The sequence below is a fragment of the Carassius auratus genome, chromosome 4 (assembly GCF_003368295.1).
Source record: "Carassius auratus strain Wakin chromosome 4, ASM336829v1, whole genome shotgun sequence".
NCBI classification, from domain to species: domain Eukaryota; kingdom Metazoa; phylum Chordata; class Actinopteri; order Cypriniformes; family Cyprinidae; genus Carassius; species Carassius auratus.
Genome location: NC_039246.1, coordinates 19,122,700 through 19,148,674, shown reverse-complemented (window position 1 = coordinate 19,148,674; position 25,975 = coordinate 19,122,700). Strand labels below are relative to the sequence as shown.

The following is a 25,975-nucleotide window of genomic DNA, read 5'->3' as shown; positions in this document are numbered from 1 at the left end:
CCATTTTGGACATGAACGCTAATCATCTAAAGACCCTTGTTGTCTATGTAAAGGGTCAGAGAGCTGTCAGAATGTTTAAAAAATATCTTCATTTGTGTTCTGAAGATAAACGGAGGTCTTATGTTTTTGGAAAGACATGAGGGTGAGTAATTAATGACAGAATTTTCATTTTCGGGTGTACTATCCTTTTAACCAATCGCCAGCTACAAGCAAAGTCACATGACACTGAACAGCTTCTCCTTGTTACCAGTTAAACCCTTCACACCTGCCTCCACCTTCTCTCTACCGATAACCAATCTGGCTAACCTCATGTGACCGACTGCTTCACTAATACTACTCGTGAAACAGTACGTTCATCATTGTGAGCTCAGTTTGTATCTCATGTACACCGATGAGCAGTGTTTTATTAATGTTTCCCTTTAACACCTTTCCCCAGTGTTGCTAGATCTTCCTTTATTCTGTGTGTGGATATTAACCACTTACACACCTGACCTCACTGACCGACTTACTAACAGTCTCGTTGTTTGCACATCTGAACATGCTGTACTCATTTCTAGTGACCACGTGATACAAAACACTGTATACAAACTCCAATTATGTGGGAGGGATTCACCTTCTTTACAATTGTATAGAATTCCATTCATTGGGATTGAATATTGATCACTTCAAAGGAACCCCTGATCCAATAAATACCTCCTCACACAAATCAAAGCATTTGTCTTAATTCATCCTACATGGCATAAACGGCCTTTTCTACAGCTACTTTGTTCTATCCTGACCCCCCCCCCCCCTTCCAAACTACTTGCAAGCATGTCCTATCTCTCCCTCACACACACATAGAGCCAACCAGGGAGCAAGGCCATTATAGAGTGACTCAGATCACTTTCAATTTCTTTGTAATAACACTCACCTGTACAAATCAAACTACTGCCCACCTTGTATGTCTCCTTGAATTATATACAGTACATAGTTCCATTTTAAACATCTGATAAACACAACACTCAATACACTGCATTACCAAAACTCCACAGCCACTTTAACACACATGGATGGATGTACAGACACATGACTCACTGCCTCTTTTTGTTTCCATTCAGTTGGGCCATCGGCGATCCAGCGTCTGGACACCTCCACTGTGAGGACCTACTCTTGCTGAGAAAAAATCAATACTATAAGCTGTGAGTCTCACACTTGTGCTAAACTAAATTTGTTTTCAGCACTAGTATGTTCACTGCACCTCTCCTCTGCTGTATCATCTTGAAAACGCAACAATTCTTTCAATAAACAACACTAAAGTCCCTCGTTCAATCAAATACCTTTGATCAACAGCATTTACACTATCCACACTAAAATGTTCAGACCAGCCACATCTGCAGGTGTACAGCCATTATTACGTGTAGCTACAACTTCATCCACCTACAACACTACTTGTGCTGCTAATCATCTAGACGGCTTCATACATACGTTACAAACATACCAACTACAATACTTTTGAACCCCAGCTTACAGTCAATCAGGCGCTTCCATATTAAGAAAATTATGTTTGCTCCAACAATACATTAATTATAAAAAACAAAACTACCACTTTTAAATTCAAATGACAAGCCTTGCATGTTTCATACACACACACACACACACACACACACACAAACCCCAACATCATCTGATCTTCTCTTCTGTTTCACTTCTTTCAGAGTCATACCTTAAAGTTGGCCTGAACAAACAATTCAGACGAGTCACACTGCCAAGAGAACAACAGGAGCCCGTGGAGGACAGGGCGGGGAGGCGGGGGTCCAGGCGTCCACCCCAGGTGCCGACACGCTCTCGCTCTTTCTGTCTTTCACACCACGCGGCTCCTTCGGCTTAAGTACTGTGTATTTCTTCTACAGGGGATGTGTAGGTTCAACTGTAAATCACTATAAATAAAGCTGTTTTATATATATAAATACATACATATAAATAAATATATATACACACATCTGTATAAAAAGATTACACGTTCAGAGTTTGTGCACATTGTGTCCTTTAACGTCATGGTTTTAAACGATGCTGCTGTTCTAATTTTTTGGCCTATGCCCCAGAGACACTTTGGACATGCTGTTACATTTTATTCATTCAGTCATGCGTTTTGAGCCGTTGCGGTCTGCCGATTGCTACTACATACAAGATCAGAATGTCATCTTGCGTTTAATTGTGAGAAACCACTACTCCTGAAAGACACTACAGAAAAACAATTCTTAAAGCACTGATACTTTCAGGAGCCTTCATGCCTATTTTTTCAACAGTCTGTTCAAAAACATGCTTCAAAACTTTAGGGGGTTTTCAACAATGTTTGTCAATCGATCCGTCACGGTAAGCCGTATTGAAGAACATGAGTAATTGAATATTCTCTCACGCATATTCTTGCATTGCTTATAGTTTGGTTAGAAAGAACGTAAAACACCAATTGTTTCCCATCGTGAGTAGCACAAAATTGTAATGCCGGAGAATGGTGCGTATTCGACACGACGCGGACCGCTCGTCTCAGAGTAGAAAAAGCGAATCTCTCACCCTGCTCGTTGCAGATAGGCTGGCCTCGTCTCGAGAGCATCCGACCGCCTCTCGTTTGAACAAATCGCTAAAGGACAGGCTTAGCTCGTAGTGAACGTAGACTTACTCGCTGTGACTTACTTTGGTGTGAAAATGTTTCTGTTCGAGACGCGGGGGACGTCTGTTGTACAGCCCTCCACCTCCCGTCTTTCGGTTATATCAGACACTTTGACGGTTTGTACGTCCCTGTTTTGCACGCGCAGAAAATCATTTTATTTTGTGTCCATTTTTTATTTATTACTGATTGTATTTTGGTCAAAACTATGTGGTGATCAAACAACTTTTCATTGTAAATAAAAAAGTACAGTCAAATAGGTTTGCTTTAGAACAATCATTTTCACAAATGTTTTTACAATGCTATGCGAGTGCTACAATACATGACATTTACATTTCACCATAATTTACTGTGTTGCAAGGTGAATCTCACTAAAACTGTCAACAGCGTGTCCAGGTTATAGAGCACTGATCAGAATGAGGGAAAATAATAGGGGTGCTCATAACGATCGGCCGATCGTTAATGCGCATCTCTAATCAGCGGTTACTTCCATCAGGTGCGTGATTTCACATCGAGCAGCTGTTACTACACAGAGCCGTTGTTAACTGAGAAGATGCACCAAAAAACGGAGACATGTGAAAAATTAAGTGGATTTGCGCATCTTCTCTATTAACAATGGCTCTGTGTAGTAACAGCTGCTCGATGTAAAATCACGCACCTGATGGAATTAACCGCTGATTAGAGAACCGGCTTTACTGACGAGATGCGCATTACGATCGGCTGATCGTGATTGGAGCACCCCTAGAAAATAACATTTTACTTTAGTTATTATGTGAATGTCAATAAAATCTTCCAAATTTAACCATTTAAACACTGATGCAATTGTTGGCGCTTTGACAGTTGGGGCTACAATATAATATAAAAAACAGCCTTCATTTTATTTTCTTTACACAAAATACTGTATATATATATATATATATATATATATATATATATATATATATATATATATATATATATCACAGATTTTTTGACCCTGGGAATGAATTCAATATGAACCCGACATATTGAATAATCAGGGGTTCCTTCTAATGGGAACCATGTTTCTCTATGACATATCTTCACAGAATCTCAGATCATGGAGAGAACAGAGAGTGAGTGAGTGTGTGTGTGTGAGTAAATTATTTACCAGGTTCTTTCACAGTTTCTCTAAGCACCTTCTCAATGTCTTTAAGACCCCAGGATCTTCTATGGTGGGACTGACCTATGACTTGAAAATCAGAAACATCCAAATTACCAACTTCTGCTTTACTATGATTCTTGAACTGAAACTGAAGACTTGCAGCTGTCCTTACAGCAAATTCCATATAACACAAATATCTATTAACAGTTATCGCTAGGAAAAAAAACAACAAGTTAGAAAATACCTTATAAGGCGTGTGGTTCACCAGGTTAGTGAGAGGGGATCGTGGAATTGTACCTGAGTTGGTTTTGGGAAGAGCTTTGACAGAGACGACCTTTAAAGTTGCCACAGTTTCTATTTTATATATATAATTTATTCCTGTGATGCAAGGTTGAATTGTCAGCATCATTACTCCAGTCTTCAGTGTCACATGATCCTTCAGAAATCTTTCTAAAATGCTGATTTATTATCAGTGTTGGAAACCGTTGCTGCTTAATATTTTTTGGGGACCTATGATACTTTTTCAGAATTCTTTGATGAATAAAAGAGTTAAAAAGAACAGTGTTTATATAAAATATTAATTTTGTGTTGCAACAAACTAGGTAGTTTTTAAAAGTTTAGGGTCAGTATTTTTTTTTTTATCAAAACCTTTCATCAAAGTTAAAATGCATTCTTGTCTTAGGACAACTTTGATTAACTTTCCTGTCCACTTCAAATGTTGACTATGTATCTATCTATCTATCTATCTATCTATCTATCTATCTATCCATCCATCCATCCATCCAGCCTTTCTCCATTCCTTACCATTTCGGAGCACACACAAAGCCAGTGGAACGTGTCCCTTCAGGGGGTCCTCCAGCCCCACCACAGCAGGGTGCAGCAGGACAGACTGAAGGACAAACACACACACAACATATGATTCCTTTGCTAAAGCAATAACAAAGATGCTTGAGATTATCATTTGTCATGATTGAGATGCTCTCTCTCCTCACACCTCTTCAAGGGCAGCCTGTGACCCGCCACGGTGATGACGTCATCGTACCGAGACATGATGTACAAGAAGCCCTCCTCATCCACAAAACCTGCATCCATATAGTCATAGTAACCCTAGGAGGGAGTGAAATAAAAACAATTTAGGAATACATATTTATGAGTTTAAAGACACTGATGAGGTGCTGGTATAAAAGCAGCCGATATGTAATGTTTCTTTGAACCACTAGATGGTGCTGCACCATTTAAAAACAAATTATAACTTGCTATGCAGACTTAACATGAGACAAATTTTCTCATATACAGGTATACATACATACAATAGACATTTTATAAGCAGTCAATCACATGTGTGTTAGGGTATTAAGCTCATAAGGCTACATTTATTTCAAAGTTATAGTAAAGCAGTAATATTGTGAAATATTAATGCACCGTTTTAAAATTCCATTTATTCCTGTGATGCACAGCTGAATTTCCAGCATCATTACTCCAGACTTCAGTGTCACATGATCCTTCAAAAATCATACTGATACAGTATATGTTGTGTTGCTATATATATACCAACACTTGATGATGGTTTGCCATCCTTTTTTAAACCTCAGATCTTCAGTTCCCGCTCGCTGTAACTAACTGCACAGAAAATAGCACTACATGATTCAAAAAATATATTCAGTAATAAACATCCTTTCAACTTTTCTGTTGTCATTACAATCAGCATGTGGTTTGAATGCAGCAGCTGAGATGTAATTATCAAAAGCACATGCTGAGCACCTTCCTGTGAAGGGATTATGACTGTCCTGCCTGATTATTATCAAAAGGAACAGATATAGTAATCAAACTGCACTAACATCCTAGGCACGCCAAAAGACTGTCTAACGCTTAACTGGAAGACGCCTGTCAGAATCACAAATCAGACTACTTTGAGTTTCGAATAATGAATGTTTTTGAAAGAGGTTATTGGGTTTATCAAGGCTGTATTTATAATTTTTAAATGAATATATATATATATATATATATATATATATATATACTATTAGTATTATAATGTTGAGCATTGTGCCGTTTAATATTATGTGGAAATTGTGATACTTTTTATGATTCTTGAATTAACCAAGTTAAATAATCATCATTTACAGTATTGTTCAAAATAATAGCAGTACAATGTGACTAACCAGAATAATCAAGGTTTTTAGTATATTTTTTATTGCTACGTGGCAAACAAGTTACCAGTAGGTTCAGTAGATTGTCAGAAAACAAACAAGACCCAGCATTCATGATATGCACGCTCTTAAGGCTGTGCAATTGGGCAATTAGTTGAAAGGGGTGTGTTCAAAAAAATAGCAGTGTCTACCTTTGACTGTACAAACTCAAAACTATTTTGTACAAACATTTTTTTTTTCTGGGATTTAGCAATCCTGTGAATCACTAAACTAATATTTAGTTGTATGACCACAGTTTTTTAAAACTGCTTGACATCTGTGTGGCATGGAGTCAACCAACTTGTGGCACCTCTCAGCTGTTATTCCACTCCATGATTCTTTAACAACATTCCACAATTCATTCACATTTTCAAGATTCAAGATTCAAGATTCAAGATTTTTATTCGTCACATACAAAATTATATATAGCATATATAACCAGCAGTGAAATGTGAGTCAGGTCCGCTCCATGGACAGTGCAATTATTAAAGAAAACAACACAGATGAAAATATACATAAATAAAGCTATGTAAGAATGAAATAAAAGTAAACAATAAAAATATAAGAATAAAATATAAAAAATGTATATTGTAGAATTAAATATAGAACGCAAAATAATGTGCATGAGTGTAAACTGTAGTCTTAAATATTAAGATGTACAGGGATGTACAATGTGCATATATGCATTTCTTGGTTTTGCTTCAGAAACAGCATTTTTGATATCACCCCACAAGTTCTCAATTGGATTAAGGTCTGGAGATTGGGCTGGCCACTCCATAACATTCATTTTGTTGGTTTGGAACCAAGACTTTGCCCGTTTACTAGTGTGTTTTGGGTCATTGTTTTGTTGAAACAACCATTTCAAGGGCATGTCCTCTTCAGCATAGGGCAACATGACCTCTTCAAGTATTTTAACATATGCAAACTGATCCATGATCCCTGGTATGCGATAAATAGGCCCAACACCATAGTAGGAGAAACATGCCCATATCATGATGCTTGCACCTCCATGCTTCACTGTCTTCACTGTGTACTGTGGCTTGAATTCAGAGTTTGGGGGTCGTCTCACAAACTGCCTGTGGCCCTTGGACCCAAAAAGAACAATTTTACTCTCATCAGTCCACAAAATGTTCCTCCATTTCTCTTTAGGCCAGTTGATGTGTTCTTTGGCAAATTGTAACCTCTTCTGCACATGCCTTTTTTTTAACAGAGGGACTTTGCGGGGGATTCTTGAAAATAGATTAGCTTCACACAGACGTCTTCTAACTGTCACAGTACTTACAGGTAACTCCAGACTGTCTTTGATCATCCTGGAGGTGATCATTGGCTGAGCCTTTGCCATTCTGGTTATTCTTCTATCCATTTTGATGGTTGTCTTCCGTTTTCTTCCACGTCTCTCTGGTTTTGCTCTCCATTTTAAGGCATTGGAGATCATTTTAGCTGAACAGCCTATCATTTTTTGCACCTCTTTATAGGTTTTCCCCTCTCTAATCAACTTTTTAATCAAAGTACGCTGTTCTTCTGAACAATGTCTTGAACGACCCATTTTCCTCAGCTTTCAAATGCATGTTCAACAAGTGTTGGCTTCATCCTTAAATAGGGGCCACCTGATTCACACCTGTTTCTTCACAAAATTGATGACCTCTTCACAAAATTGAATGCCACACTGCTATTTTTTTGAACACACCCCTTTCAACTAATTCAACTAATTGCCCAATTGCACAGCCTTAAGAGCGTGCATATCATGAATGCTGGGTCTCATTTGTTTTCTGAGAATCTACTGAACCTACTGGTAACTTGTTTGCCACGTAGCAATAAAAAAAAATACGTAAAACCTTGATTATTCTGGTTAGTCACATTGTACTGCTATTATTTTGAACAATACTGTATATGCAATTCAATTCAATACAATCAATTAAATGTCCTTGCTATAGAATTTGTAAAAATTATTTTGAACCTATTACAAACAAAATCATTTCTGATTTATTTACATTCAAGTGTAAGAAATTGCTTGAAAGCCATAGCTTAAGTTCGTTTAGGCAATCTAACAATGGATGAAGTGAAAGCTTTTTGCGCTGTAGGCGAAGATAACACCATATTTTTCTAAAATAGAAGCCAGGGGGAGCAAATTCACTGAAAACATCACAGGCCCAAGCATCGAACCTTGCGGAACACCACAACCAAAAGGAATATCAGTGGAAACGCAATATGAACAACCGGCTCAGCGTTATAGAATGTCTATGAACAGATTGACGAGTTCACTTTTAGGGGAAAACAAAACGCCATACAGTATTAGATAGAAGAAGTGGACTAACCTTACAACATGCCAAAGAGTTGTTGTGTTGTTGGGTGCACCAATAAGGTTTGTAAAACCCCAAATTTTTAATTCATGGCTACCTGCCATCATCATCAATAGCTTGCTGTTATGAAAATATCATGAATTAAGCATGATGCTAATCCAAAACTAAGTCAGGCTAGTTGTATGGCTGGACAGAAAAGTGCACTCAGTACTCTAAATATAAAGAAATAATATATACAGTGGATATGGAAAGTATTCAGACCCCCTTAAATTTTTCACTCCGTTATATTGCAGCCATTTGCTAATATATATATATATATATATATATATATATATATATTAGGGGTGTAACGATACGCGTATTCGTATTGAACCGTTCGGTACGACGCTTTCGGTTCGGTACGCGGTACACATTATGTATACCGAACGGTTCGTTGGAGTATTTAATTATATTTGAAAAAAAAAAAAAAAAAAGAGAGAGAGAAATATAATGATATGCGTTCAACAAGGTAGCCCAATAACCCAAACAACGTAACAGGCAACGCCCCTGACACTCCCGAAGAAGAAAAAAACACCATCTTATATGTTTATGTTAGGCTACTCAGCAGGCGCTCGCTCACTCAGTACGCGCTGAAGGCTCGTTGCAAAATAGCCAATGCGTTTAACAGACTAGAAATGAGAAGATCCTCCAATAACCAACAGGTCTGGTGTTTGGGTGCACTTTGGATTCCCTTTAAGCTATAATGGTGATGGCAAGAGAGTGGTGGATAAATAAACAACGGTATGTCGCATCTGCAACATGACAGGGTACACCAGCGGGAATACAAAAAAAAAAAAAAAAAACACCAGCGGGAATATCTGGGATATATGCGTCAGTACTATCTGGGAAAAGACGAAAAAAAAGGAGAAACATGCACGCAGCAAACTATCCCTGCAGCATTTAGACACTATAGCTTACAGGGAATCCAACCCAAACACCAGACCTGTTGGTTATTTTAGGATCTTATATTTCTGGTCTGTTAAATGCATTCGACATTTTGCAACGAGCCTTCAGCGCGTGCTGAGTGAGCGAGCGCCTTAGGGGCCGTTCACATATCGTGCCTAAAAACGCATGAAAAACGCTAAGCGCGTCTTTCTCCTCCTTTCCAAAGCGCTCGGGCAGAAGCGCTCATGAGGCGTCTGTCTTTGCTAAGCAACAATGACGTGCTCTCTCCATGAGACGCGGAAATTTCAGCGAAGGATAAATGGATTTGCAGCTCTAAAAATCGCTTGCAGTAGCTCTGCTACTAAATTTATTTCAAAATTGCAATCCATATACAACTATGATCAGCTGATCCTTCATCTTGGCTGAGCTCTCAACGTTGTTACGGGAAAGGATGAAGCTGATTGGTTGGTTCTTGTCACATGACCCGCGGTGCGCTTGCGGCATTCTGAAAAGTTGAGATGTTTTTACATTTTGCTGTATCTAAAACGTATCGAACCGAACCGAACCGAACCGTGACATCAGTGTATCGTATCGAACCGAACCGTGAATTTTGTGAACCGTTACACCCCTAATATATATATACAGTATTGTTCAAAATAATAGCAGTACAATGTGACTAACCAGAATAATCAAGGTTTTTCGTATATTTTTTTATTGCTACGTGGCAAACAAGTTACCAGTAGGTTCAGTAGATTCTCAGAAAACAAATGAGACCCAGCATTCATGATATGCACGCTCTTAAGGCTGTGCAATTGGGCAATTAGTTGAATTAGTTGAAAGGGGTGTGTTCAAAAAAATAGCAGTGTGGCATTCAATCACTGAGGTCATCAATTTTGTGAAGAAACAGGTGTGAATCAGGTGGCCCCTATTTAAGGATGAAGCCAACACTTGTTGAACATGCATTTGAAAGCTGAGGAAAATGGGTCGTTCAAGACATTGTTCAGAAGAACAGCGTACTTTGATTAAAAAGTTGATTAGAGAGGGGAAAACCTATAAAGAGGTGCAAAAAATGATAGGCTGTTCAGCTAAAATGATCTCCAATGCCTTAAAATGGAGAGCAAAACCAGAGAGACGTGGAAGAAAACGGAAGACAACCATCAAAATGGATAGAAGAATAACCAGAATGGCAAAGGCTCAGCCAATGATCACCTCCAGGATGATCAAAGACAGTCTGGAGTTACCTGTAAGTACTGTGACAGTTAGAAGACGTCTGTGTGAAGCTAATCTATTTTCAAGAATCCCCCGCAAAGTCCCTCTGTTAAAAAAAAGGCATGTGCAGAAGAGGTTACAATTTGCCAAAGAACACATCAACTGGCCTAAAGAGAAATGGAGGAACATTTTGTGGACTGATGAGAGTAAAATTGTTCTTTTTGGGTCCAAGGGCCACAGGCAGTTTGTGAGACGACCCCCAAACTCTGAATTCAAGCCACAGTACACAGTGAAGACAGTGAAGCATGGAGGTGCAAGCATCATGATATGGGCATGTTTCTCCTACTATGGTGTTGGGCCTATTTATCGCATACCAGGGATCATGGATCAGTTTGCATATGTTAAAATACTTGAAGAGGTCATGTTGCCCTATGCTGAAGAGGACATGCCCTTGAAATGGTTGTTTCAACAAGACAATGACCCAAAACACACTAGTAAACGGGCAAAGTCTTGGTTCCAAACCAACAAAATGAATGTTATGGAGTGGCCAGCCCAATCTCCAGACCTTAATCCAATTGAGAACTTGTGGGGTGATATCAAAAATGCTGTTTCTGAAGCAAAACCAAGAAATGTGAATGAATTGTGGAATGTTGTTAAAGAATCATGGAGTGGAATAACAGCTGAGAGGTGCCACAAGTTGGTTGACTCCATGCCACACAGATGTCAAGCAGTTTTAAAAAACTGTGGTCATACAACTAAATATTAGTTTAGTGATTCACAGGATTGCTAAATCCCAGAAAAAAAAAATGTTTGTACAAAATAGTTTTGAGTTTGTACAGTCAAAGGTAGACACTGCTATTTTTTTGAACACACCCCTTTCAACTAATTGCCCAATTGCACAGCCTTAAGAGCGTGCATATCATGAATGCTGGGTCTTGTTTGTTTTCTGACAATCTACTGAACCTACTGGTAACTTGTTTGCCACGTAGCAATAAAAAATATACTAAAAACCTTGATTATTCTGGTTAGTCACATTGTACTGCTATTATTTTGAACAATACTGTATATATATATATATATGTAAGTTCATTGTTTTTTCCCCTCATAAATGTACACACACAGCAGCCCATATTGACAGAAAAAAACAGAATTGTTGACATTTTTGCAGATTTATTAAAAGAGAAAAGCTGAAATTATCACATGGTCCTAAGTATTCAGACCCTTTGCTGTGACACTCAGATATTTAACTCAGGTGCTGTCCATTTCTACTGATCATCCTTGAGATGGTTCTACAGCTTCATTTGAGTCCAGCTGTGTTTGATTATACTGATTGGACTTGATTAGGAAAGCCACACACTTGTCTATATAAGACCTTACAGCTCACAGTGCATGTCAGAGCAAATGTCCTGGACGAAAACCTTCTCCAGAGTGCTCAGGACCTCAGACTTGGCTGAAGGTTCACCTTCCAACATGACAATGACCCTAAACACACAGCTAAAATAACGAAGGAGTGGCTTCACAACAACTCTGTGACTGTTCTTGAATGGCCCAGCCAGACCCCTAACCTAAACCCAATTGAGCATCTCTGGAGAGACCTGAAAATGTCTGTCCACCAATGTTTACCATCCAACCTGACAGAACTGGAGAGGATCTTCAAGGAGGAATGGCAGAGGATCACCAAATCCAGGTGTGAAAAACTTGTTTCATCTTTCCCAAAAAGACTCCTAGCTGTATTAGATCAAAAGGGTGCTTCTACTAAATACTGAGCAAAGGGTCTGAATACTTAGAACCATGTGATATTTCAGTTTTTCTTTTTTAATAAATGTGCAAAAAGTCAACAATTTTGTGTTTTTCTGTCAATATGGGGTGCTGTGTGTACATTAATGAGGAAAAAAAATTATTTAAATGATTTTAGCAAATGGCGGCAATATAAGAAGAGTGAAAAATTTAAGGGGGTCTCAATACTTTCTGTACCTACTGTACATTTAAAGAAGTTTACTTTCAAATATGAAGTCAAATCATTCACTGGCTTACCTGGTGACTCGATGAGGTACGAGTAAATGTCCGGGTAAGACTCTGGCCACCGGGTGGGGTTGTTACACCAATTTGACACCAGGAGAATGAAGGGACTTGTTTTTAAATTGACCAAATTAAGATTGTGGACGTATCTTTCACGCTCTGTGGCAGGCAGGGTGGACATATAATTACTTGACATGTTTAGTTTTAGGGATTCTTAAGTTATTCATGCCTGCCGGTTGTGTACAGGCATTGCTTTGTGCCGCTATTTTGTATGGAAGTATATGGGAAATCTAGTTTATCTTCCCATAAAAAGGGGCGGTAACAAAATTGACAGTTACGTTCCTGGGTGTGCTGGTTTGAACAGTAAAACACCACTTTTACAAATACAAGCAAAACCACAGTAAAAACTTTAACACTAAGTCCTACACAAGACTCCAGACTTGAGATGGGCCAAAAATTTTAAAGAGATTTAGGATTGAGGTTTGGTTTTATAAGATACGGTGTTACAGCAGCCTGTTTAAGGCAGACTAGAACAGTACCAGTTTATAAGCATTTATTAATTACTGATTACAGACTTGGGCCAACTGCATAGATGATTTGTTAAAGGAAAAACAGAACTATATCTTGTGGACATGATGTAAGCTTAAAGTTGAGTGGAAAACTCAAAGATAATTTGAATCCATTGATAGAACTACTAAGGCGGCACACACACAATGTATTAGATATAAGATAGTTTCTCAGATATAAGAGCTTGAAAAATATGAAAACACACTACAACTACAACTTATATCAAATGGTCATATGGAAATGTCTAGTTCTATTTGAACTGGTTCATTACACTGAAACGAACACTGTTGGAAAAATATTAGCTATTTTAAAACACCAGTACAAATAGCCAAATACAGTAATATCTAAAAATATTGGCGAAACTGTGGATGTAATGAAGCAAACCATTATCATATATTTTGGGAATGTCTACAAATTCAAAAACACTGGAAAGAAATACAGGAGGCTCTTGAATATAGATATTTTTAGAAGAGACATACCTCTAGAAAGCCTGTGTACTATATCTACATGTTTGCGAATATGTACTCTGTTTAAAACCTATATAGATAATGAAAGCCATTTGAGGATATTATAGGCTGTTCTCTTATTTTGATCTCCCCTGTATATCTTGTAGCTAAACTCTTACAGGAAACTTAGTGAAGTACAGCTCTTTAAACAGCGTCTGATTCTGCCAGAGACTGAGAGCCGCCCCAGGAGGCAGAGGAAGTCTGATGAGGGAAGAAAAAGAGATGCTTTTAGAGGAAAATAAATAATTAAATCAAGATGTGACCTTGCTCTTCTTTGAACCATCAAAGAACAGGGTTTTTTTCAACCTTTCAGGGTCAGCGAATGCTTTAAAGTATGAATATAAATGACAATATTCAGAGGAACGAAAAAATGAAATAAGGAATAAAATCTACATTTAAGATGAAATAAAAGCATATTGGAACACAAATCAAAATACGTGCGAGATAACCGCTATTCCAGTATCCCGCCTGGACCTCCTGAGTGTGTTTGTGTCTAAACCAGCGTCTCGTTTTAGAAGTCACAATTTCCTTTTAATCCGAGCGTGTATCTGGCAGGCTTTCTTGATTAAAATCAAATCTATCGGAGAACTGAAATGACAACAAAACAAGCATCTGCGAGATTAGTTCCCTCAGCGGCGGGCGAGGACAGACGCCTCGTCGGCTTAGACGGGTTTTGTACCTGAAGAAAGACTGAAAGAAGATAGAAAATGCTCTTTTCTAAGCAGAAGGTGTGAGACGAGACCCCATTAGTCATTCCGCGCACTCGGGCTTAATGTCCTCGTACAAAGACGGAGATTTTAAAGTCGGATGTGTGATGAACAAATTCTCTCTGCTTTGCCTTTGTCTTAGTAAATCTTTTATTGTGTCGAGAAGATGACGAGCAGATTGAAGTGGAAAGCAGAAAAAAGGAGAGTTATTTGTGAAGATCAAACTAAAAAGCTACGCTAGCATCTTTAGGACACAACACAGGCCTGGACAGGTGTCTGAACAGACGCACCTAAAAAATATGGGCCTCTACGTGACACGAGTAAAAAAAAAAAGAAAGAACAGGGCTGTCCAAACAATCTTCATCATAAAGATGATGATGATGATGATTCTGTTTTCCATAAAGTTCAGTGAGTTCAGAGCTACTTCTATAACAGCAGGCCAAAATTCTGAACCCATTTTACAAATGTTTCTCATGATCTTAAATCCATTTAATACTTAAATGCTAAAAATTAGTTCAAATATAAATAGTACTGCACCTATTATGGATGAATTTATAATAAGTACGTGAAGGAAAATCATCCCAAGATGCATCTCTTGAAGTTGACACTGACTTCTGCATCCCCACTATATTTTGTTGTTTATGTGAACGCAGTTTTTACAATTACTTTGAAATGTGCAAAACCAATGCAAAGGGATGGGACTTGATTTGTCCATCTGAAACTGACTGGATTGTAAAACATGCTCTCTATATGACAGATGATTGAAAGCAAGGGCTTGGCAATGTCATTTTTAAAGGGGTGTAACTATATATATTTCGATGCAATCATGAATTGTGCATTGGGAAAATAATTATAATAATAATAGTCCATTTTCAATTTTCTTTCACAAATGGTTTTGAGCAGTAACATTATGATCCAGTATTAATCCATTGCCGTTTCATTCTTTTTACACTGGAATGCTGAATTATTGATCAAAATGTCCTAACTTCTTCATCTGGTGAATTACCCGTATCCATTCCTAGTAAATCTCTGCCCCCTTCCTACAGTCTCTGTCAATAAATCAAATATGAAAGGATTAAAATAAGTCACTTTACCACAATATTTCCCAGAGTCCTTGGTTTCACCTGTTGCACTTTATCATCAGTCACTGTCACTGTGAGACAAAGATGAAAAAAAGTTTAAGAACTTCAGTCACTTATTGAACCATCCAGTTAAAAACTGTCAATCAAAAAGAGCTCTAACACAAAATCCTTCAGCGTAAGCATTGATAATAAACTAATAAAGAGCTGCAAATGTGCCACGTGAAGCATGCCAATGTAGAGGAATCTCACCGTTGTATCGGGGCACGGCTTTACCGGCGGTACCAGCGGGGGGAGTGAATGAGCAGCCGTCACCGACACACGACGCAGTGATGATGGAAGAGCCACTCTACAAAAGAGAGACACCATTGTGATGAGAGCTGCATAAAGCAGGTCATTCAGGATGAGGCATTGATGGCAAAAACATAAGCTTATTAACATATCACTGCTTATATTTGCATATCAATGAGTATTTATTATTTTAACTACTTTGAAGTGATCTTTTTACTCATTTCACATGCAAATAAGTTTACCAATCAGAAAAGAGGTCATTAATTTACAGATATTTTAAAGATGCAGTAACCAGATTAAGTCAGAAAGAGGGCAGAAATAGACCGTCTGTTGCAAGAAACCTTGACTAACATTAGAAGCAGATTTCATGGAAGACCAAGTGTAAACAACTGAGCATAGCAAACTCATTTTTTTTACTTTTTTTTTTTTTTTTTCTGTGGTCACTTTTCTCTTTCAGGTCAAGTATTACCAACAGTTTGAAAAGATCTCCTCGCTCCATGAAATGGAAATTCTATTCGGAATAACCAAACTTCTAAATGTGTGTCAATTACCTACGAACAATTCAGTTACTGTTAGCTAAAACTAAAGTTATACTACTAGTATTACAAGTTTTGGTGTTTCAAATAAAGAGAAAAAAACAAAATATGACATGAAAAATTAACATGAATATCCAACTAATAATCCAATCCAACTAGTAATATCCATTTGGAAAAGTTAAAGTATTAAAGTGACTAAAGCTAGGGATGTAACAATTTGATTTTCATTATTTGATTCACAATTTATCTTCTGTATTTTTTTTTACAAAATGATATTTAAGACAAATCATAAATTTAATGTGTCCTTTTATTATTGCTTGGACAAAATGCAGCACGTTTCTTTGTGAAAATGAAATATAACACTATACTAATATAGCACTTGCGTATCATTGCTCTTTTGTTGGTTTTGATTGCTTCCATTGTCTTCATTTGTAAGTCGCTTTAGATAAAAGCATCTGCTAAAATGTAAATATAATGCAAATGTAAATAACAAAACTAAATAGAAATCTTAAAACAAGCCCCAAATAAGATAACACAAATAAAATATTTTTTTTCACATAAACAAAGTAAGGATTTCTGTGCTCTTTGCATTTAACATTAGAGGCCGCTGCATTTTAATCGGGATCCAAACAAAGATGCTGTATACATGCAACATGTGCAGTTTTTAATATAAATTAAATTGTATAATTTCAAAATTGAAGCAAAAACAGAAAGGTCTGACTCCAATTTTGTAAAACTATACATAAAAAAATATCTGAACGAGGCGCAGATTCACTGTCTGGCAGCATGTGGTGCGTAAAGCATTTCATTGGTTTCACTGTGAACAAAACAGCACTGCACTTATGAACTTTAATATGCATCATACAGAGGCAAGATGAAAAGGAAAAATAGCATCTAAACTTTTCTAAAGACAGTAAGTTCCTCTCAGACATACATTCATATATAAACTCCTACCGTTAAATGAATCACGATTTGTTTAGCATCTCAACTGATTTGAATCATCACAAATTAGAATCGGTTTTCAAATGGCTCGCGGTTCATCATTACATCCCTAACTAAAGCTGAAATAAATTAAATAGAAATATTAAATTATAAAAATTTCAATTAAAATGTACATTTAATAGAAACTAGTTAACAGAAACTCAAAAAAATATATAAATATATTAATTCAAAATATTAATAAAATGTGAATTGGACAATTAATCCATTCACATGATTCATTCTTGTTACACTGGAATGTTGAATTAATGATCAAAATGTCACTTTTTTTTTTTAGACAACTTCATTTAGTCTGCCTCCATCCATGGATTGAACCAAGTCCCCGCCTTACGTTTATTTCTTCTTTTGGATAATCAGTTTTCCTTGGATGTAGATCTCAAAACAGAATCTGTTTCACCATGACCTTAAAGTTAGTTCAACCTATTTATAGGTAGGTTTAATGACAGACATTTCAAGGAAAACTCTACCAATCCCCTAGTGAACCAAGATCTGTTACTGCTGCAACAATGCATATTAAGTATGTACCGTACAACGCTGCACTGAGCCAGCACTCACGCCTGTGTTTGTGTGCTTGCATAAATTACATGACTGGCTTATAAATAAACATAATCAACAAAAGTTAAAAATACTTCACAATCAGTAGACGACAGCAAGACGCAGAGCAAAGCGTACACAAATAGAACACAGACTTGTTCGTCATCCGTCTCTGAGCCAGATGCTACAGGAGAGTGTGAACAGCAGGAAGAGAGAGTGAGCCAGCGACTGATGAAGAGTGGGCAAGAGTAACTGGTAAAAACAGAGAGAGAGAGAAGGAGAGCGAGACAGAAAACTGTTGGCATCGCAGCGTGTGGCACCACGAGTCTGTCTGCCACTGCTGCCATATGGGAGAAATGCAGGAAACTCAAACGCTGTTCACAGGTGATGCACAGCATGCAGGCTCTGAATATTAACGGGTTAGCATTTATAGGTCATTTATCTACACCATGTCTTTTCAAACTCGTATCACTTTCTTGAAATTCTGAAGAATGTGCAGGTTGCTCTTCTCCATTATACTATAATGCACAAGGGCTGGAGCTTTTAAGTGTCTAAACATGCAAAAATCGCCTTAAAAGTTATAGGCTATATTCAAATATGCCTACTTGTCTTCTCTGCTATAAGCTCAGTCGTGGCCAAAAGTTCAGAGAGTCAGACTTGTAACCAAGTTTAGCAGTGAAGCAACACAACAGCTGCTTGTACATCACATGACAATCAATACATGAAGCATGTACGTAGCTGTCTGGATACTACACACATTCATAATATATTATATATTCATACTTTACAGTCAGATAAATGGAAAGTACTGTACTTAAAATTAAATCGTCCTCTATATCTTCAACTGAGGGTGTTTCAGAGTGGTGGGGCCTACAGCCATGGTGGACATTATCACAAGCACTTACTCAATCCCATAATGCACTTTAAGGGGCATGCAGAGTTACTTCTCAAGCCTCTCTAGTAGAAGACCGTATAAATGTGACTGTAAATGCTTGTTCACAAGCACACTGCCAGCTTTTTTAGTTTCTTATGGCAGAAAGCACACAAAAGAGGCAGCCCTTCTAGTGAACTCGTCCAAATGCATTTACTAGTTTTCTTGTGGATTATATTAGTACATGAATACGTTTTTGGAGCGACTGCAGACACAGCCCATTATAAAAGTGGTTGATAAGCCATTTAACAGCCTTCGGTTACAAACATACCAACATTTAAGTCACAATTTTTTAATATTTATTTCTTGTTTCACTGAACAAAGTTGTAGAGGTTTGGAACATAAAAAGGGTGAGTAAACACTGATAATTGAATCATTTTAATTGCAAGGGTCAGATATAGGATGGAAAACTAGAACTACACTGGGTGCAAAACATTAATACAAAAATAAATGAAGAGGAATGAGCAGGTGTGCTTAACCCACTAATTAATGGAGAAGGTTTTGACACAAATGGCTAAGTTCATGTCCTGCCATAACCTACATTTTTAAGTTATTGCCAGCTACTTGACATCACAAACTTGATTTAGTGGACTGAAGTTTACCAGAGTCATAAACTGACAGAGTGTGGCAGGATTCATGTGTGCACGGCGGCGACGCTCAGGGCCACATTACGGTCGTTCGTACAGCCAGCAGTCATTGCCACATACTCCCAACTGGAAACATACCAGTTGCCCAGCAACAGCGGTGACATCAGCAGCCCTCATCACCAAGCCCCCCACCTCTTCACGGCAGGAGTTGAGTCTTAAAATAGAACACAGATTATTATCAGGTCTCAAAAGCGGCAGCCTTTCTTTCATTTTCTGTGCGGATGAACGTCAAGAATAATTAAATGACACATTTCCATACATGCATGCTAGAGATTGCAGACACATAATGTCTGATTTAAGCAACATGCTACCAAAGACAGTGCTACTGGGTTAAAGGTATTTTTCATTTACTATTATAGTAAATTTATTTATGCATTTAGCAGACGCTTTTATCCAAAGCGACTTGCATTGCATTCAGGCTAACAATTTTTCCTAACATGTGTTCCCTGGGATACGAACCCCCAACCTTGCGAATGCAATGCTCTACCACTTGAGCTACAGGAACACGTATAGTATTTATTAATATTTTGAATTAGCATCTATTTTAAGTTTGTCATTTTGTTATGTGCTTTTTTCATTTCAGATTTATTTGACAGGGACAATGCACATCAATAAACATAAATGTACAATGTGCCAGAATTAGCCAGAAGGCTATTTTACATCTGCATGAGCATGCCATTATTTATTTATTCTATTATCTTTTTTTTTTTTTTTTTTTCAGGTTCAGTTTAGCTCTTTCAGCATCTCAACTTAAACTTACTTAAGTTTATTCCAAAGGCAACATTTATAGTTTTATTTTTTATTTTTCACTTTTTTTTTTTTAAGTATGTTTTTAAAGTTTATTATCATCTAATATTTTTACTTTATAAAAAATAAAATAAAAAATCAGTTACCAAAAATGATTTTAATTAGATTAACAATAACAAGACTAACTTTGGTTACTATGTTAATAAAACATAATAATACAATAATAAAATTGAGGATATACAATTTTATTTCAATACTATTTTATTAAGCAAATTAAATCAATTTTATTTTAACTGAACAATATATCAATAGCATTCTAGTTATTGTCAATATTTTAGTAGTAGTAGTAGTCGTGGTTGGTGGTGGTGGTGGTGGTGGTGGTAGTAGTAGTAGTAGTAGTAGTAGTAGTATCGGTCATTATTGGATATTTAACAGCTAATTCCTCTTATTTTACATTTCAATTAAATTGACACTCACTGATCAGTTGTAAGATGCAGCACCAATACTGACCATTCAGAATACATGTTATAATAACCTTTATCCTCATCCCCGTGCTGAAGCATCCAAACGCGTGTGAGAGAGAGAGAGAGAGAGAGAGCTATTCTGTCACAGCAGCTTGACTTCTGATATTGCGATGCACGTATGAGCCTGGGGAGGTTTGAGCGGGTAATGACATAGATAATGAAGGTTCAAATCACTTCCACTTTATTTCAGAAAAGCTATCGCATCAGCGCAACCAAACTGCTGTTACACTACACCTCATCAGCTCTTCTAATCAAATCTCGCTCTGTGCCGCTGAACAACTCAAACACATTGTGGCATTTGTGTGTTTGCACGCCGAGGTGGAGATGTGGCTGTTATTACAAGTCATCTAATAATTCGACTGGTCTTGATGGTGACCGTAATCATGAATTGGATGGAGACAGAGTGAAATTATAAACGGAGAGCAGGACACACACACACACACACACCACTGTGAGGACAGAATCATTTATCACATGAAGCACTTTGGCCTCTCTGGCCCTGTGATTACTCACATACGGATCCATCGCTTTTTCCATTCACGCATCAATACAGATCTGACACCGGTTTTAAATTTGTGCCGACAAATGACACTGAGACTTTACCAGTACCGACTAGAAAGACTGATATGAGAGCGAGGGGAAAGGTGATTCAGTTCATTTTGTACAAATATTCTGCGGAACCTGTTTATTTCTCAGAGATATTTATGAGCTGAATATGTTTGCAGCTAGTATAGAATAAAGGAGTAACCCAATTCACTATACATGTGATGGTTTATGCATCATGCTGGCAATAGGAGTTATGAATATCAAAAGAAGTGGCCTGTATTTCAGACAATCCATTTCAGGCTTGCCGGAGAAATAAGGGCGACTTTATGGCCAGGAACTCAGCATTGCAGCACGCATAAATATAGATATATAAATATATACCAACAGAAAGTTGCCCCTTTTTCTATTTACCAACTATTTTAGTGGAGCTTCAAAGAAACTAAAGAGTATCAATCGGGTAAATAATGTTTTTTAATAACATTTGGTTTTACTGTATTGATTTATTTACTTTCAATGTACAGTATTATATAATTAGCCTTTTTTTGTCAGACAACTTGTGAAAATACTCATGTGTTACTATAATTAGGGATGCACCGAAATTTCGGCCACCGAAAATTTTCGGCCGAAAATGGCCTTTTCGGTTTTCGGCCGATAGACTTTTATCACCGAAACAACACGGCCGAAATGTTGTGATGACGCAAAAAGAAACCGCGACCTGCACGTGCACCTGCAAAGCGCAGACCACGAGCTCCACGCGACATTCACTTAACACCAGTGAGAACATTCTCTCTCTTCTTATTCCTTTATTCGCAGCACTAAAGCGTCTCCTAACAAAGAGATTAAGACGGACCACGAAGTAAAAACAAAGAAAAGTACAGTCTTATAGAGTCTGTTAGCACACGTCTCACTGAGATCTTTTCGGATCCTCTGCACTTCATCGCGAATGTGCTTGATCCGCGTTATAAAGACAATTACTTGGATGCGGAAATAAGGCAGCGCGCACGAGAAATGATCCAGGCCGCGCTGGATGCGGAGAACCCGCGTGGAGATGGAGAAGCGCCAAGCGCAGGAGACAGATCAGAGCGCAGAAAAAAAGACTGGTCTCTGCACCAGATGAGGGGCATGCACCATCGGCTATTTTGTTCTTATACACACACATACATAATATCAAATTGTAGCCATATTTATGCTAGATTTTCTGCTAGATTTCTGCTTTAATTTGATAAAAATGTTTATTTATGCCCTGGCCCTATTTAAATACACTCTCTCAAATATTTCTCAAATGTCGGGCAGATGACAAGCTCAACTGCTCAACAGCTAGATGGTTATCTGTCTGAAGTCCCCATCCCCAGAAGTGATAACAGTCTTGCCAACTGGAGAAGTGATGCACTTTCTAGTCCTACATAGAAAAAATTCAAATGCACTTGAAGAGAACTGTTCATTTTAAAACCTTTCTGCAGGCCAGTAGGCCTGTACATTATTATTAAATATACACATGAGTGGGATAAATTTTTAGTTTGAATTTTATTTTATACTGTGCATTGTTGCAATGTGCTTAATAAATATTTGCATCATTTGTAATTATGTATTTTTTTTTTTTTTTTTTTTTTAAGTTATGTAATTGTAATTATCTTTGAAACTTTAATATTAATTTATGCGATTGCAATGTCTTAATTTTAGTAAAGTTAGTACACGGTCATAGCAATAAATGCAATGATACTAATAATTGGCATAATTTCTTTCGGTGTTTCGGTTTCGGTTTTCGGCCTTGGTTTTCTCTTTTTCGGTTTTCGGTTTCGGCCAAGAATTTTCATTTCGGTGCATCCCTAACTATAATCATTTAATTTTTTTATTCTACAAACATGTTTTACTCTAAAACTGAAAATTTAACACAGTCAAGTTTGGGATACGTAAGACTTTTTTGTTTTGTTTTTGGAAAGAAATCTCTTATAAGTCGTCAGCTGACTTATATTTATACTGTGCTAACAAATGTTATTATACTGTTATTATACAAATTATACTGTGCTAACCAATGGCATAAATATCAGCTGATATCGACAGGATCACCTTTCATCTTAGGTTTGTTCAGACATTTTTTGGCATAATGGAATGAAATCCGTTTATTTGTACTCTGAACAACAAATAGTCTTCTATGCTGTTAATGCAGATCTAAACCACATTCTTAAAGGTACAATTTGTAAGATATTTGCAGAAAAATATCCAAAAACCACTAGGCTAGTGTTATATATTTTGCCCAGCTGATTACTAACAATATCTCTAATGTTTAACTACTTGTAAATCATGAGAAGATTCCTATTCTAAACAGTGACACGGCAGTGCAGTCGCCTGTCAATGACGTTAGTTACCCATTTTTACCCACTTTACTGACGTAGAAACCACACGACAACAGTGTGTGGACAAATGTGGAAGTAGCTTCGCGACAAACTACTAGAAAGAGACGCTGATCTTGCTTGGGTTTTACTCAAGCGTCAACCTCCCGCTCTCTCGTGATGCTAATAAGGAAGTGACTAAAACTGTAATTCATCGACTGGCCACTAGAGGCTGGCTGCAAAAGGGAGTCAATCCCATAGACTCCCCATGTTAAAATGCCCAACTTTGCAGCAGAAAAAAACATGTGTACAGCCTGGTTCAAAAAATGATTTTGGTCTACATAGCAAATTTTGCCCTTCATGACAACTGTGAGGGGGGTGAATTCTTTTTATAATTCATCCGTTTAAATCATATTAAGACTTAAAGTTCTGCATAATTAAGGGCGTGGCCACTTGAGTGACAGGTGGATTGCCGCTGCTGTCACAGCAGTCACACTAGGTGACCGTGGCTTCAGTAAGTAGCTCCCGACTTTTTGCCCATTTTTGATTGTCCGGGAGAGTCGCGCGGTGATACGCTGCCAAGATGGCGACGGCCCGCTCTGCACACTTTAGGCTTCAAAAACACACTTCAGGAGTCTACGGGTGACGTCACGAACACTACGTCCATCTTTTTATACAGTCTATGGTTTTACTCGACAGGTGAGTTGTTTTGATTCGTATCTTTACAGAAAACATATGCTATTATAACAATCAACAAGATTAGTATAAAGGGGCATATATGACTAACGCGGGGCATCACGTCTCTAGTCCCGGAAGAGGACGCGTCTGATCCATCGTCTGAATGTCTTAACATTGACTATGTATGTAATCTACTCGCGCTAATCGTTGAACTCGCGTTAAATCCATGATTTATCTTTCCGTCTGATTAATGGCCATTAGTGGTTGGGATAAAGACAACAAATCCCATCATTCCACGCTCCTCCTCAGCATCATCAAACCACGCGATTGCAATTGTTTAGGTAGTGAGCCCTCTAGTGGCAGGTCCTACAACCTGTACTTTTAAGTGATTTGACGTGTAGAGTGCTCTCTTGTCACAATGACAGCTAGCAGTCCTTCTGAAAGAACATTTCCTTGCTTGTGTTGATGTGGAAGTCATTACTATGGCAACTGGTTTAGACAAACAAATGAAATGTCAATGTGAACAATTAGCCCCAAAGACTGAATCTGAAAATCGGCATCTGAATCAGTGTGAACAATGCCGAAAAAGACAAGACAAGCAGTCAAAAGAAATTAACCACAGCATAACATTAAAACTCACTAGTTTGCCACCAGTGATCCAGCACTAGGACTCCAAAACTCCTCTTGGCCCATTTGAGGGTTTCTATATCACAGCGTTCCCCAGCTACAAACATATTCCTCAACCTGCCGAAAGGAAAATACCAGCTCTTAGAGAGTCTGTAAACTTCAGAGCATCTTCATGTGTCCCTTAAGACTTTGCAGCAAAGAAATGTGAAAAGCAAGAATGCAGGTGTGCATTAAATATTTATTGAACTCATTCTTGTAGTAAAGAAACAAGAAGCACTGACAAGTGGTGATTGGATGAAGCACAGCGGGTATAAAGGTGAGGATTCACTGTTCCCTTCACTGTTCCTGTCATCAGACTGCCTGCAATCCTCAAACAAGAAATGGATTGCAATGTAGCTGGTGACCACATCACATAAATCCTTTCATCTGCTCAAGGCTACAGTAAACTACACCTGGAAAACCATAGAGATGCTCACAAGAAAGCAAAAGACAGTTAAAACATCTTTTCATCAGTGAGGCATGTTTGAAATGCTAATAGTAGGAATCATGAGTGTTTCGATTGATTTGGTCGCTTGAGAAGCACAAGCTAAGCTGGAAAGTTAATTTATTTTCAGACTGTCTTTGCATTAAAGGGATAGTTCCCACAAAAATGGCACAGTATATACTTTATGGTATTATATATATATATATATATATATATATATATTTTTTTTTTTTTTATATATATATATATATATATATATATATATATATATATATATATATATATATATATATATATATATATATACACTACTGTATACTGGGGACTTCTAAACCCCACACAGTGAAAATTTATTGAAAGTCTTTAGATTTGTCTTCTGTTCCTGCACTTTATTTACACATTTTGATAAACCAGTTAAAAAAAAAAATTAACATTGAGATTATTTTAATAACGTATTTACTGCATTTGGAAGCAAAAGTACCAAAAAATCTGATGACATCTGCTATTTTAAGTGAAAAGCTTCATGGCTAATGTTTAGTCAAATAATTTATACGGTTTTATCAACTGGCAGTTCACCAAGATGTACTGGATCTGAATGAAACTGATTTGGCTCTAAATTTTACCTGCCACAGAGAATTGACTTTAACATGAATATAACAGTTAGCAAAAAAAATAAAATAACATTCTTTTTTGAGCCAGTGTTTATGGGCAAGTAACAGTATTACACCGGCGTTCCTTTCACTCTTCCACTCCAGGGTCAAACAATGCAGAAACTATTCAGTTACCAGGAGTCATGTGTGTGATCTGCATTACAATAAACTAGAGGTCGTTCAC

The 25,975-nt window shown here is 37.5% G+C and overlaps 1 protein-coding gene and 1 pseudogene across 12 annotated transcripts in view; one reads left to right on the top strand and one right to left on the bottom strand.

Annotated features, from left to right (window-relative positions):
• The window catches only part of LOC113061685 (liprin-alpha-2-like), a 153,207-nt gene extending 150,226 nt beyond the window's left edge, over positions 1-2,981 (top strand). For 5 of the 12 annotated variants that reach the window (XM_026231023.1, XM_026231050.1, XM_026231041.1 and 2 more), the window contains 2 exons: positions 1,098-1,178; positions 1,695-2,981. In XM_026231023.1, coding sequence (XP_026086808.1) covers positions 1,098-1,156 — 59 coding nt within the window. In that variant the 3' untranslated portion in view covers positions 1,157-1,178; positions 1,695-2,981. The remainder of the gene's footprint in view (positions 1-1,097; positions 1,179-1,694) is intronic. The other 7 variants (XM_026231076.1, XM_026231066.1, XM_026231103.1 and 4 more) reach the window with 4 other exon arrangements.
• Positions 2,982-3,782: 801 nt separating this feature from the next.
• LOC113056794 (acyl-CoA synthetase short-chain family member 3, mitochondrial-like) overlaps positions 3,783-25,975 on the bottom strand; it is a 41,695-nt pseudogene continuing 19,502 nt past the window's right edge.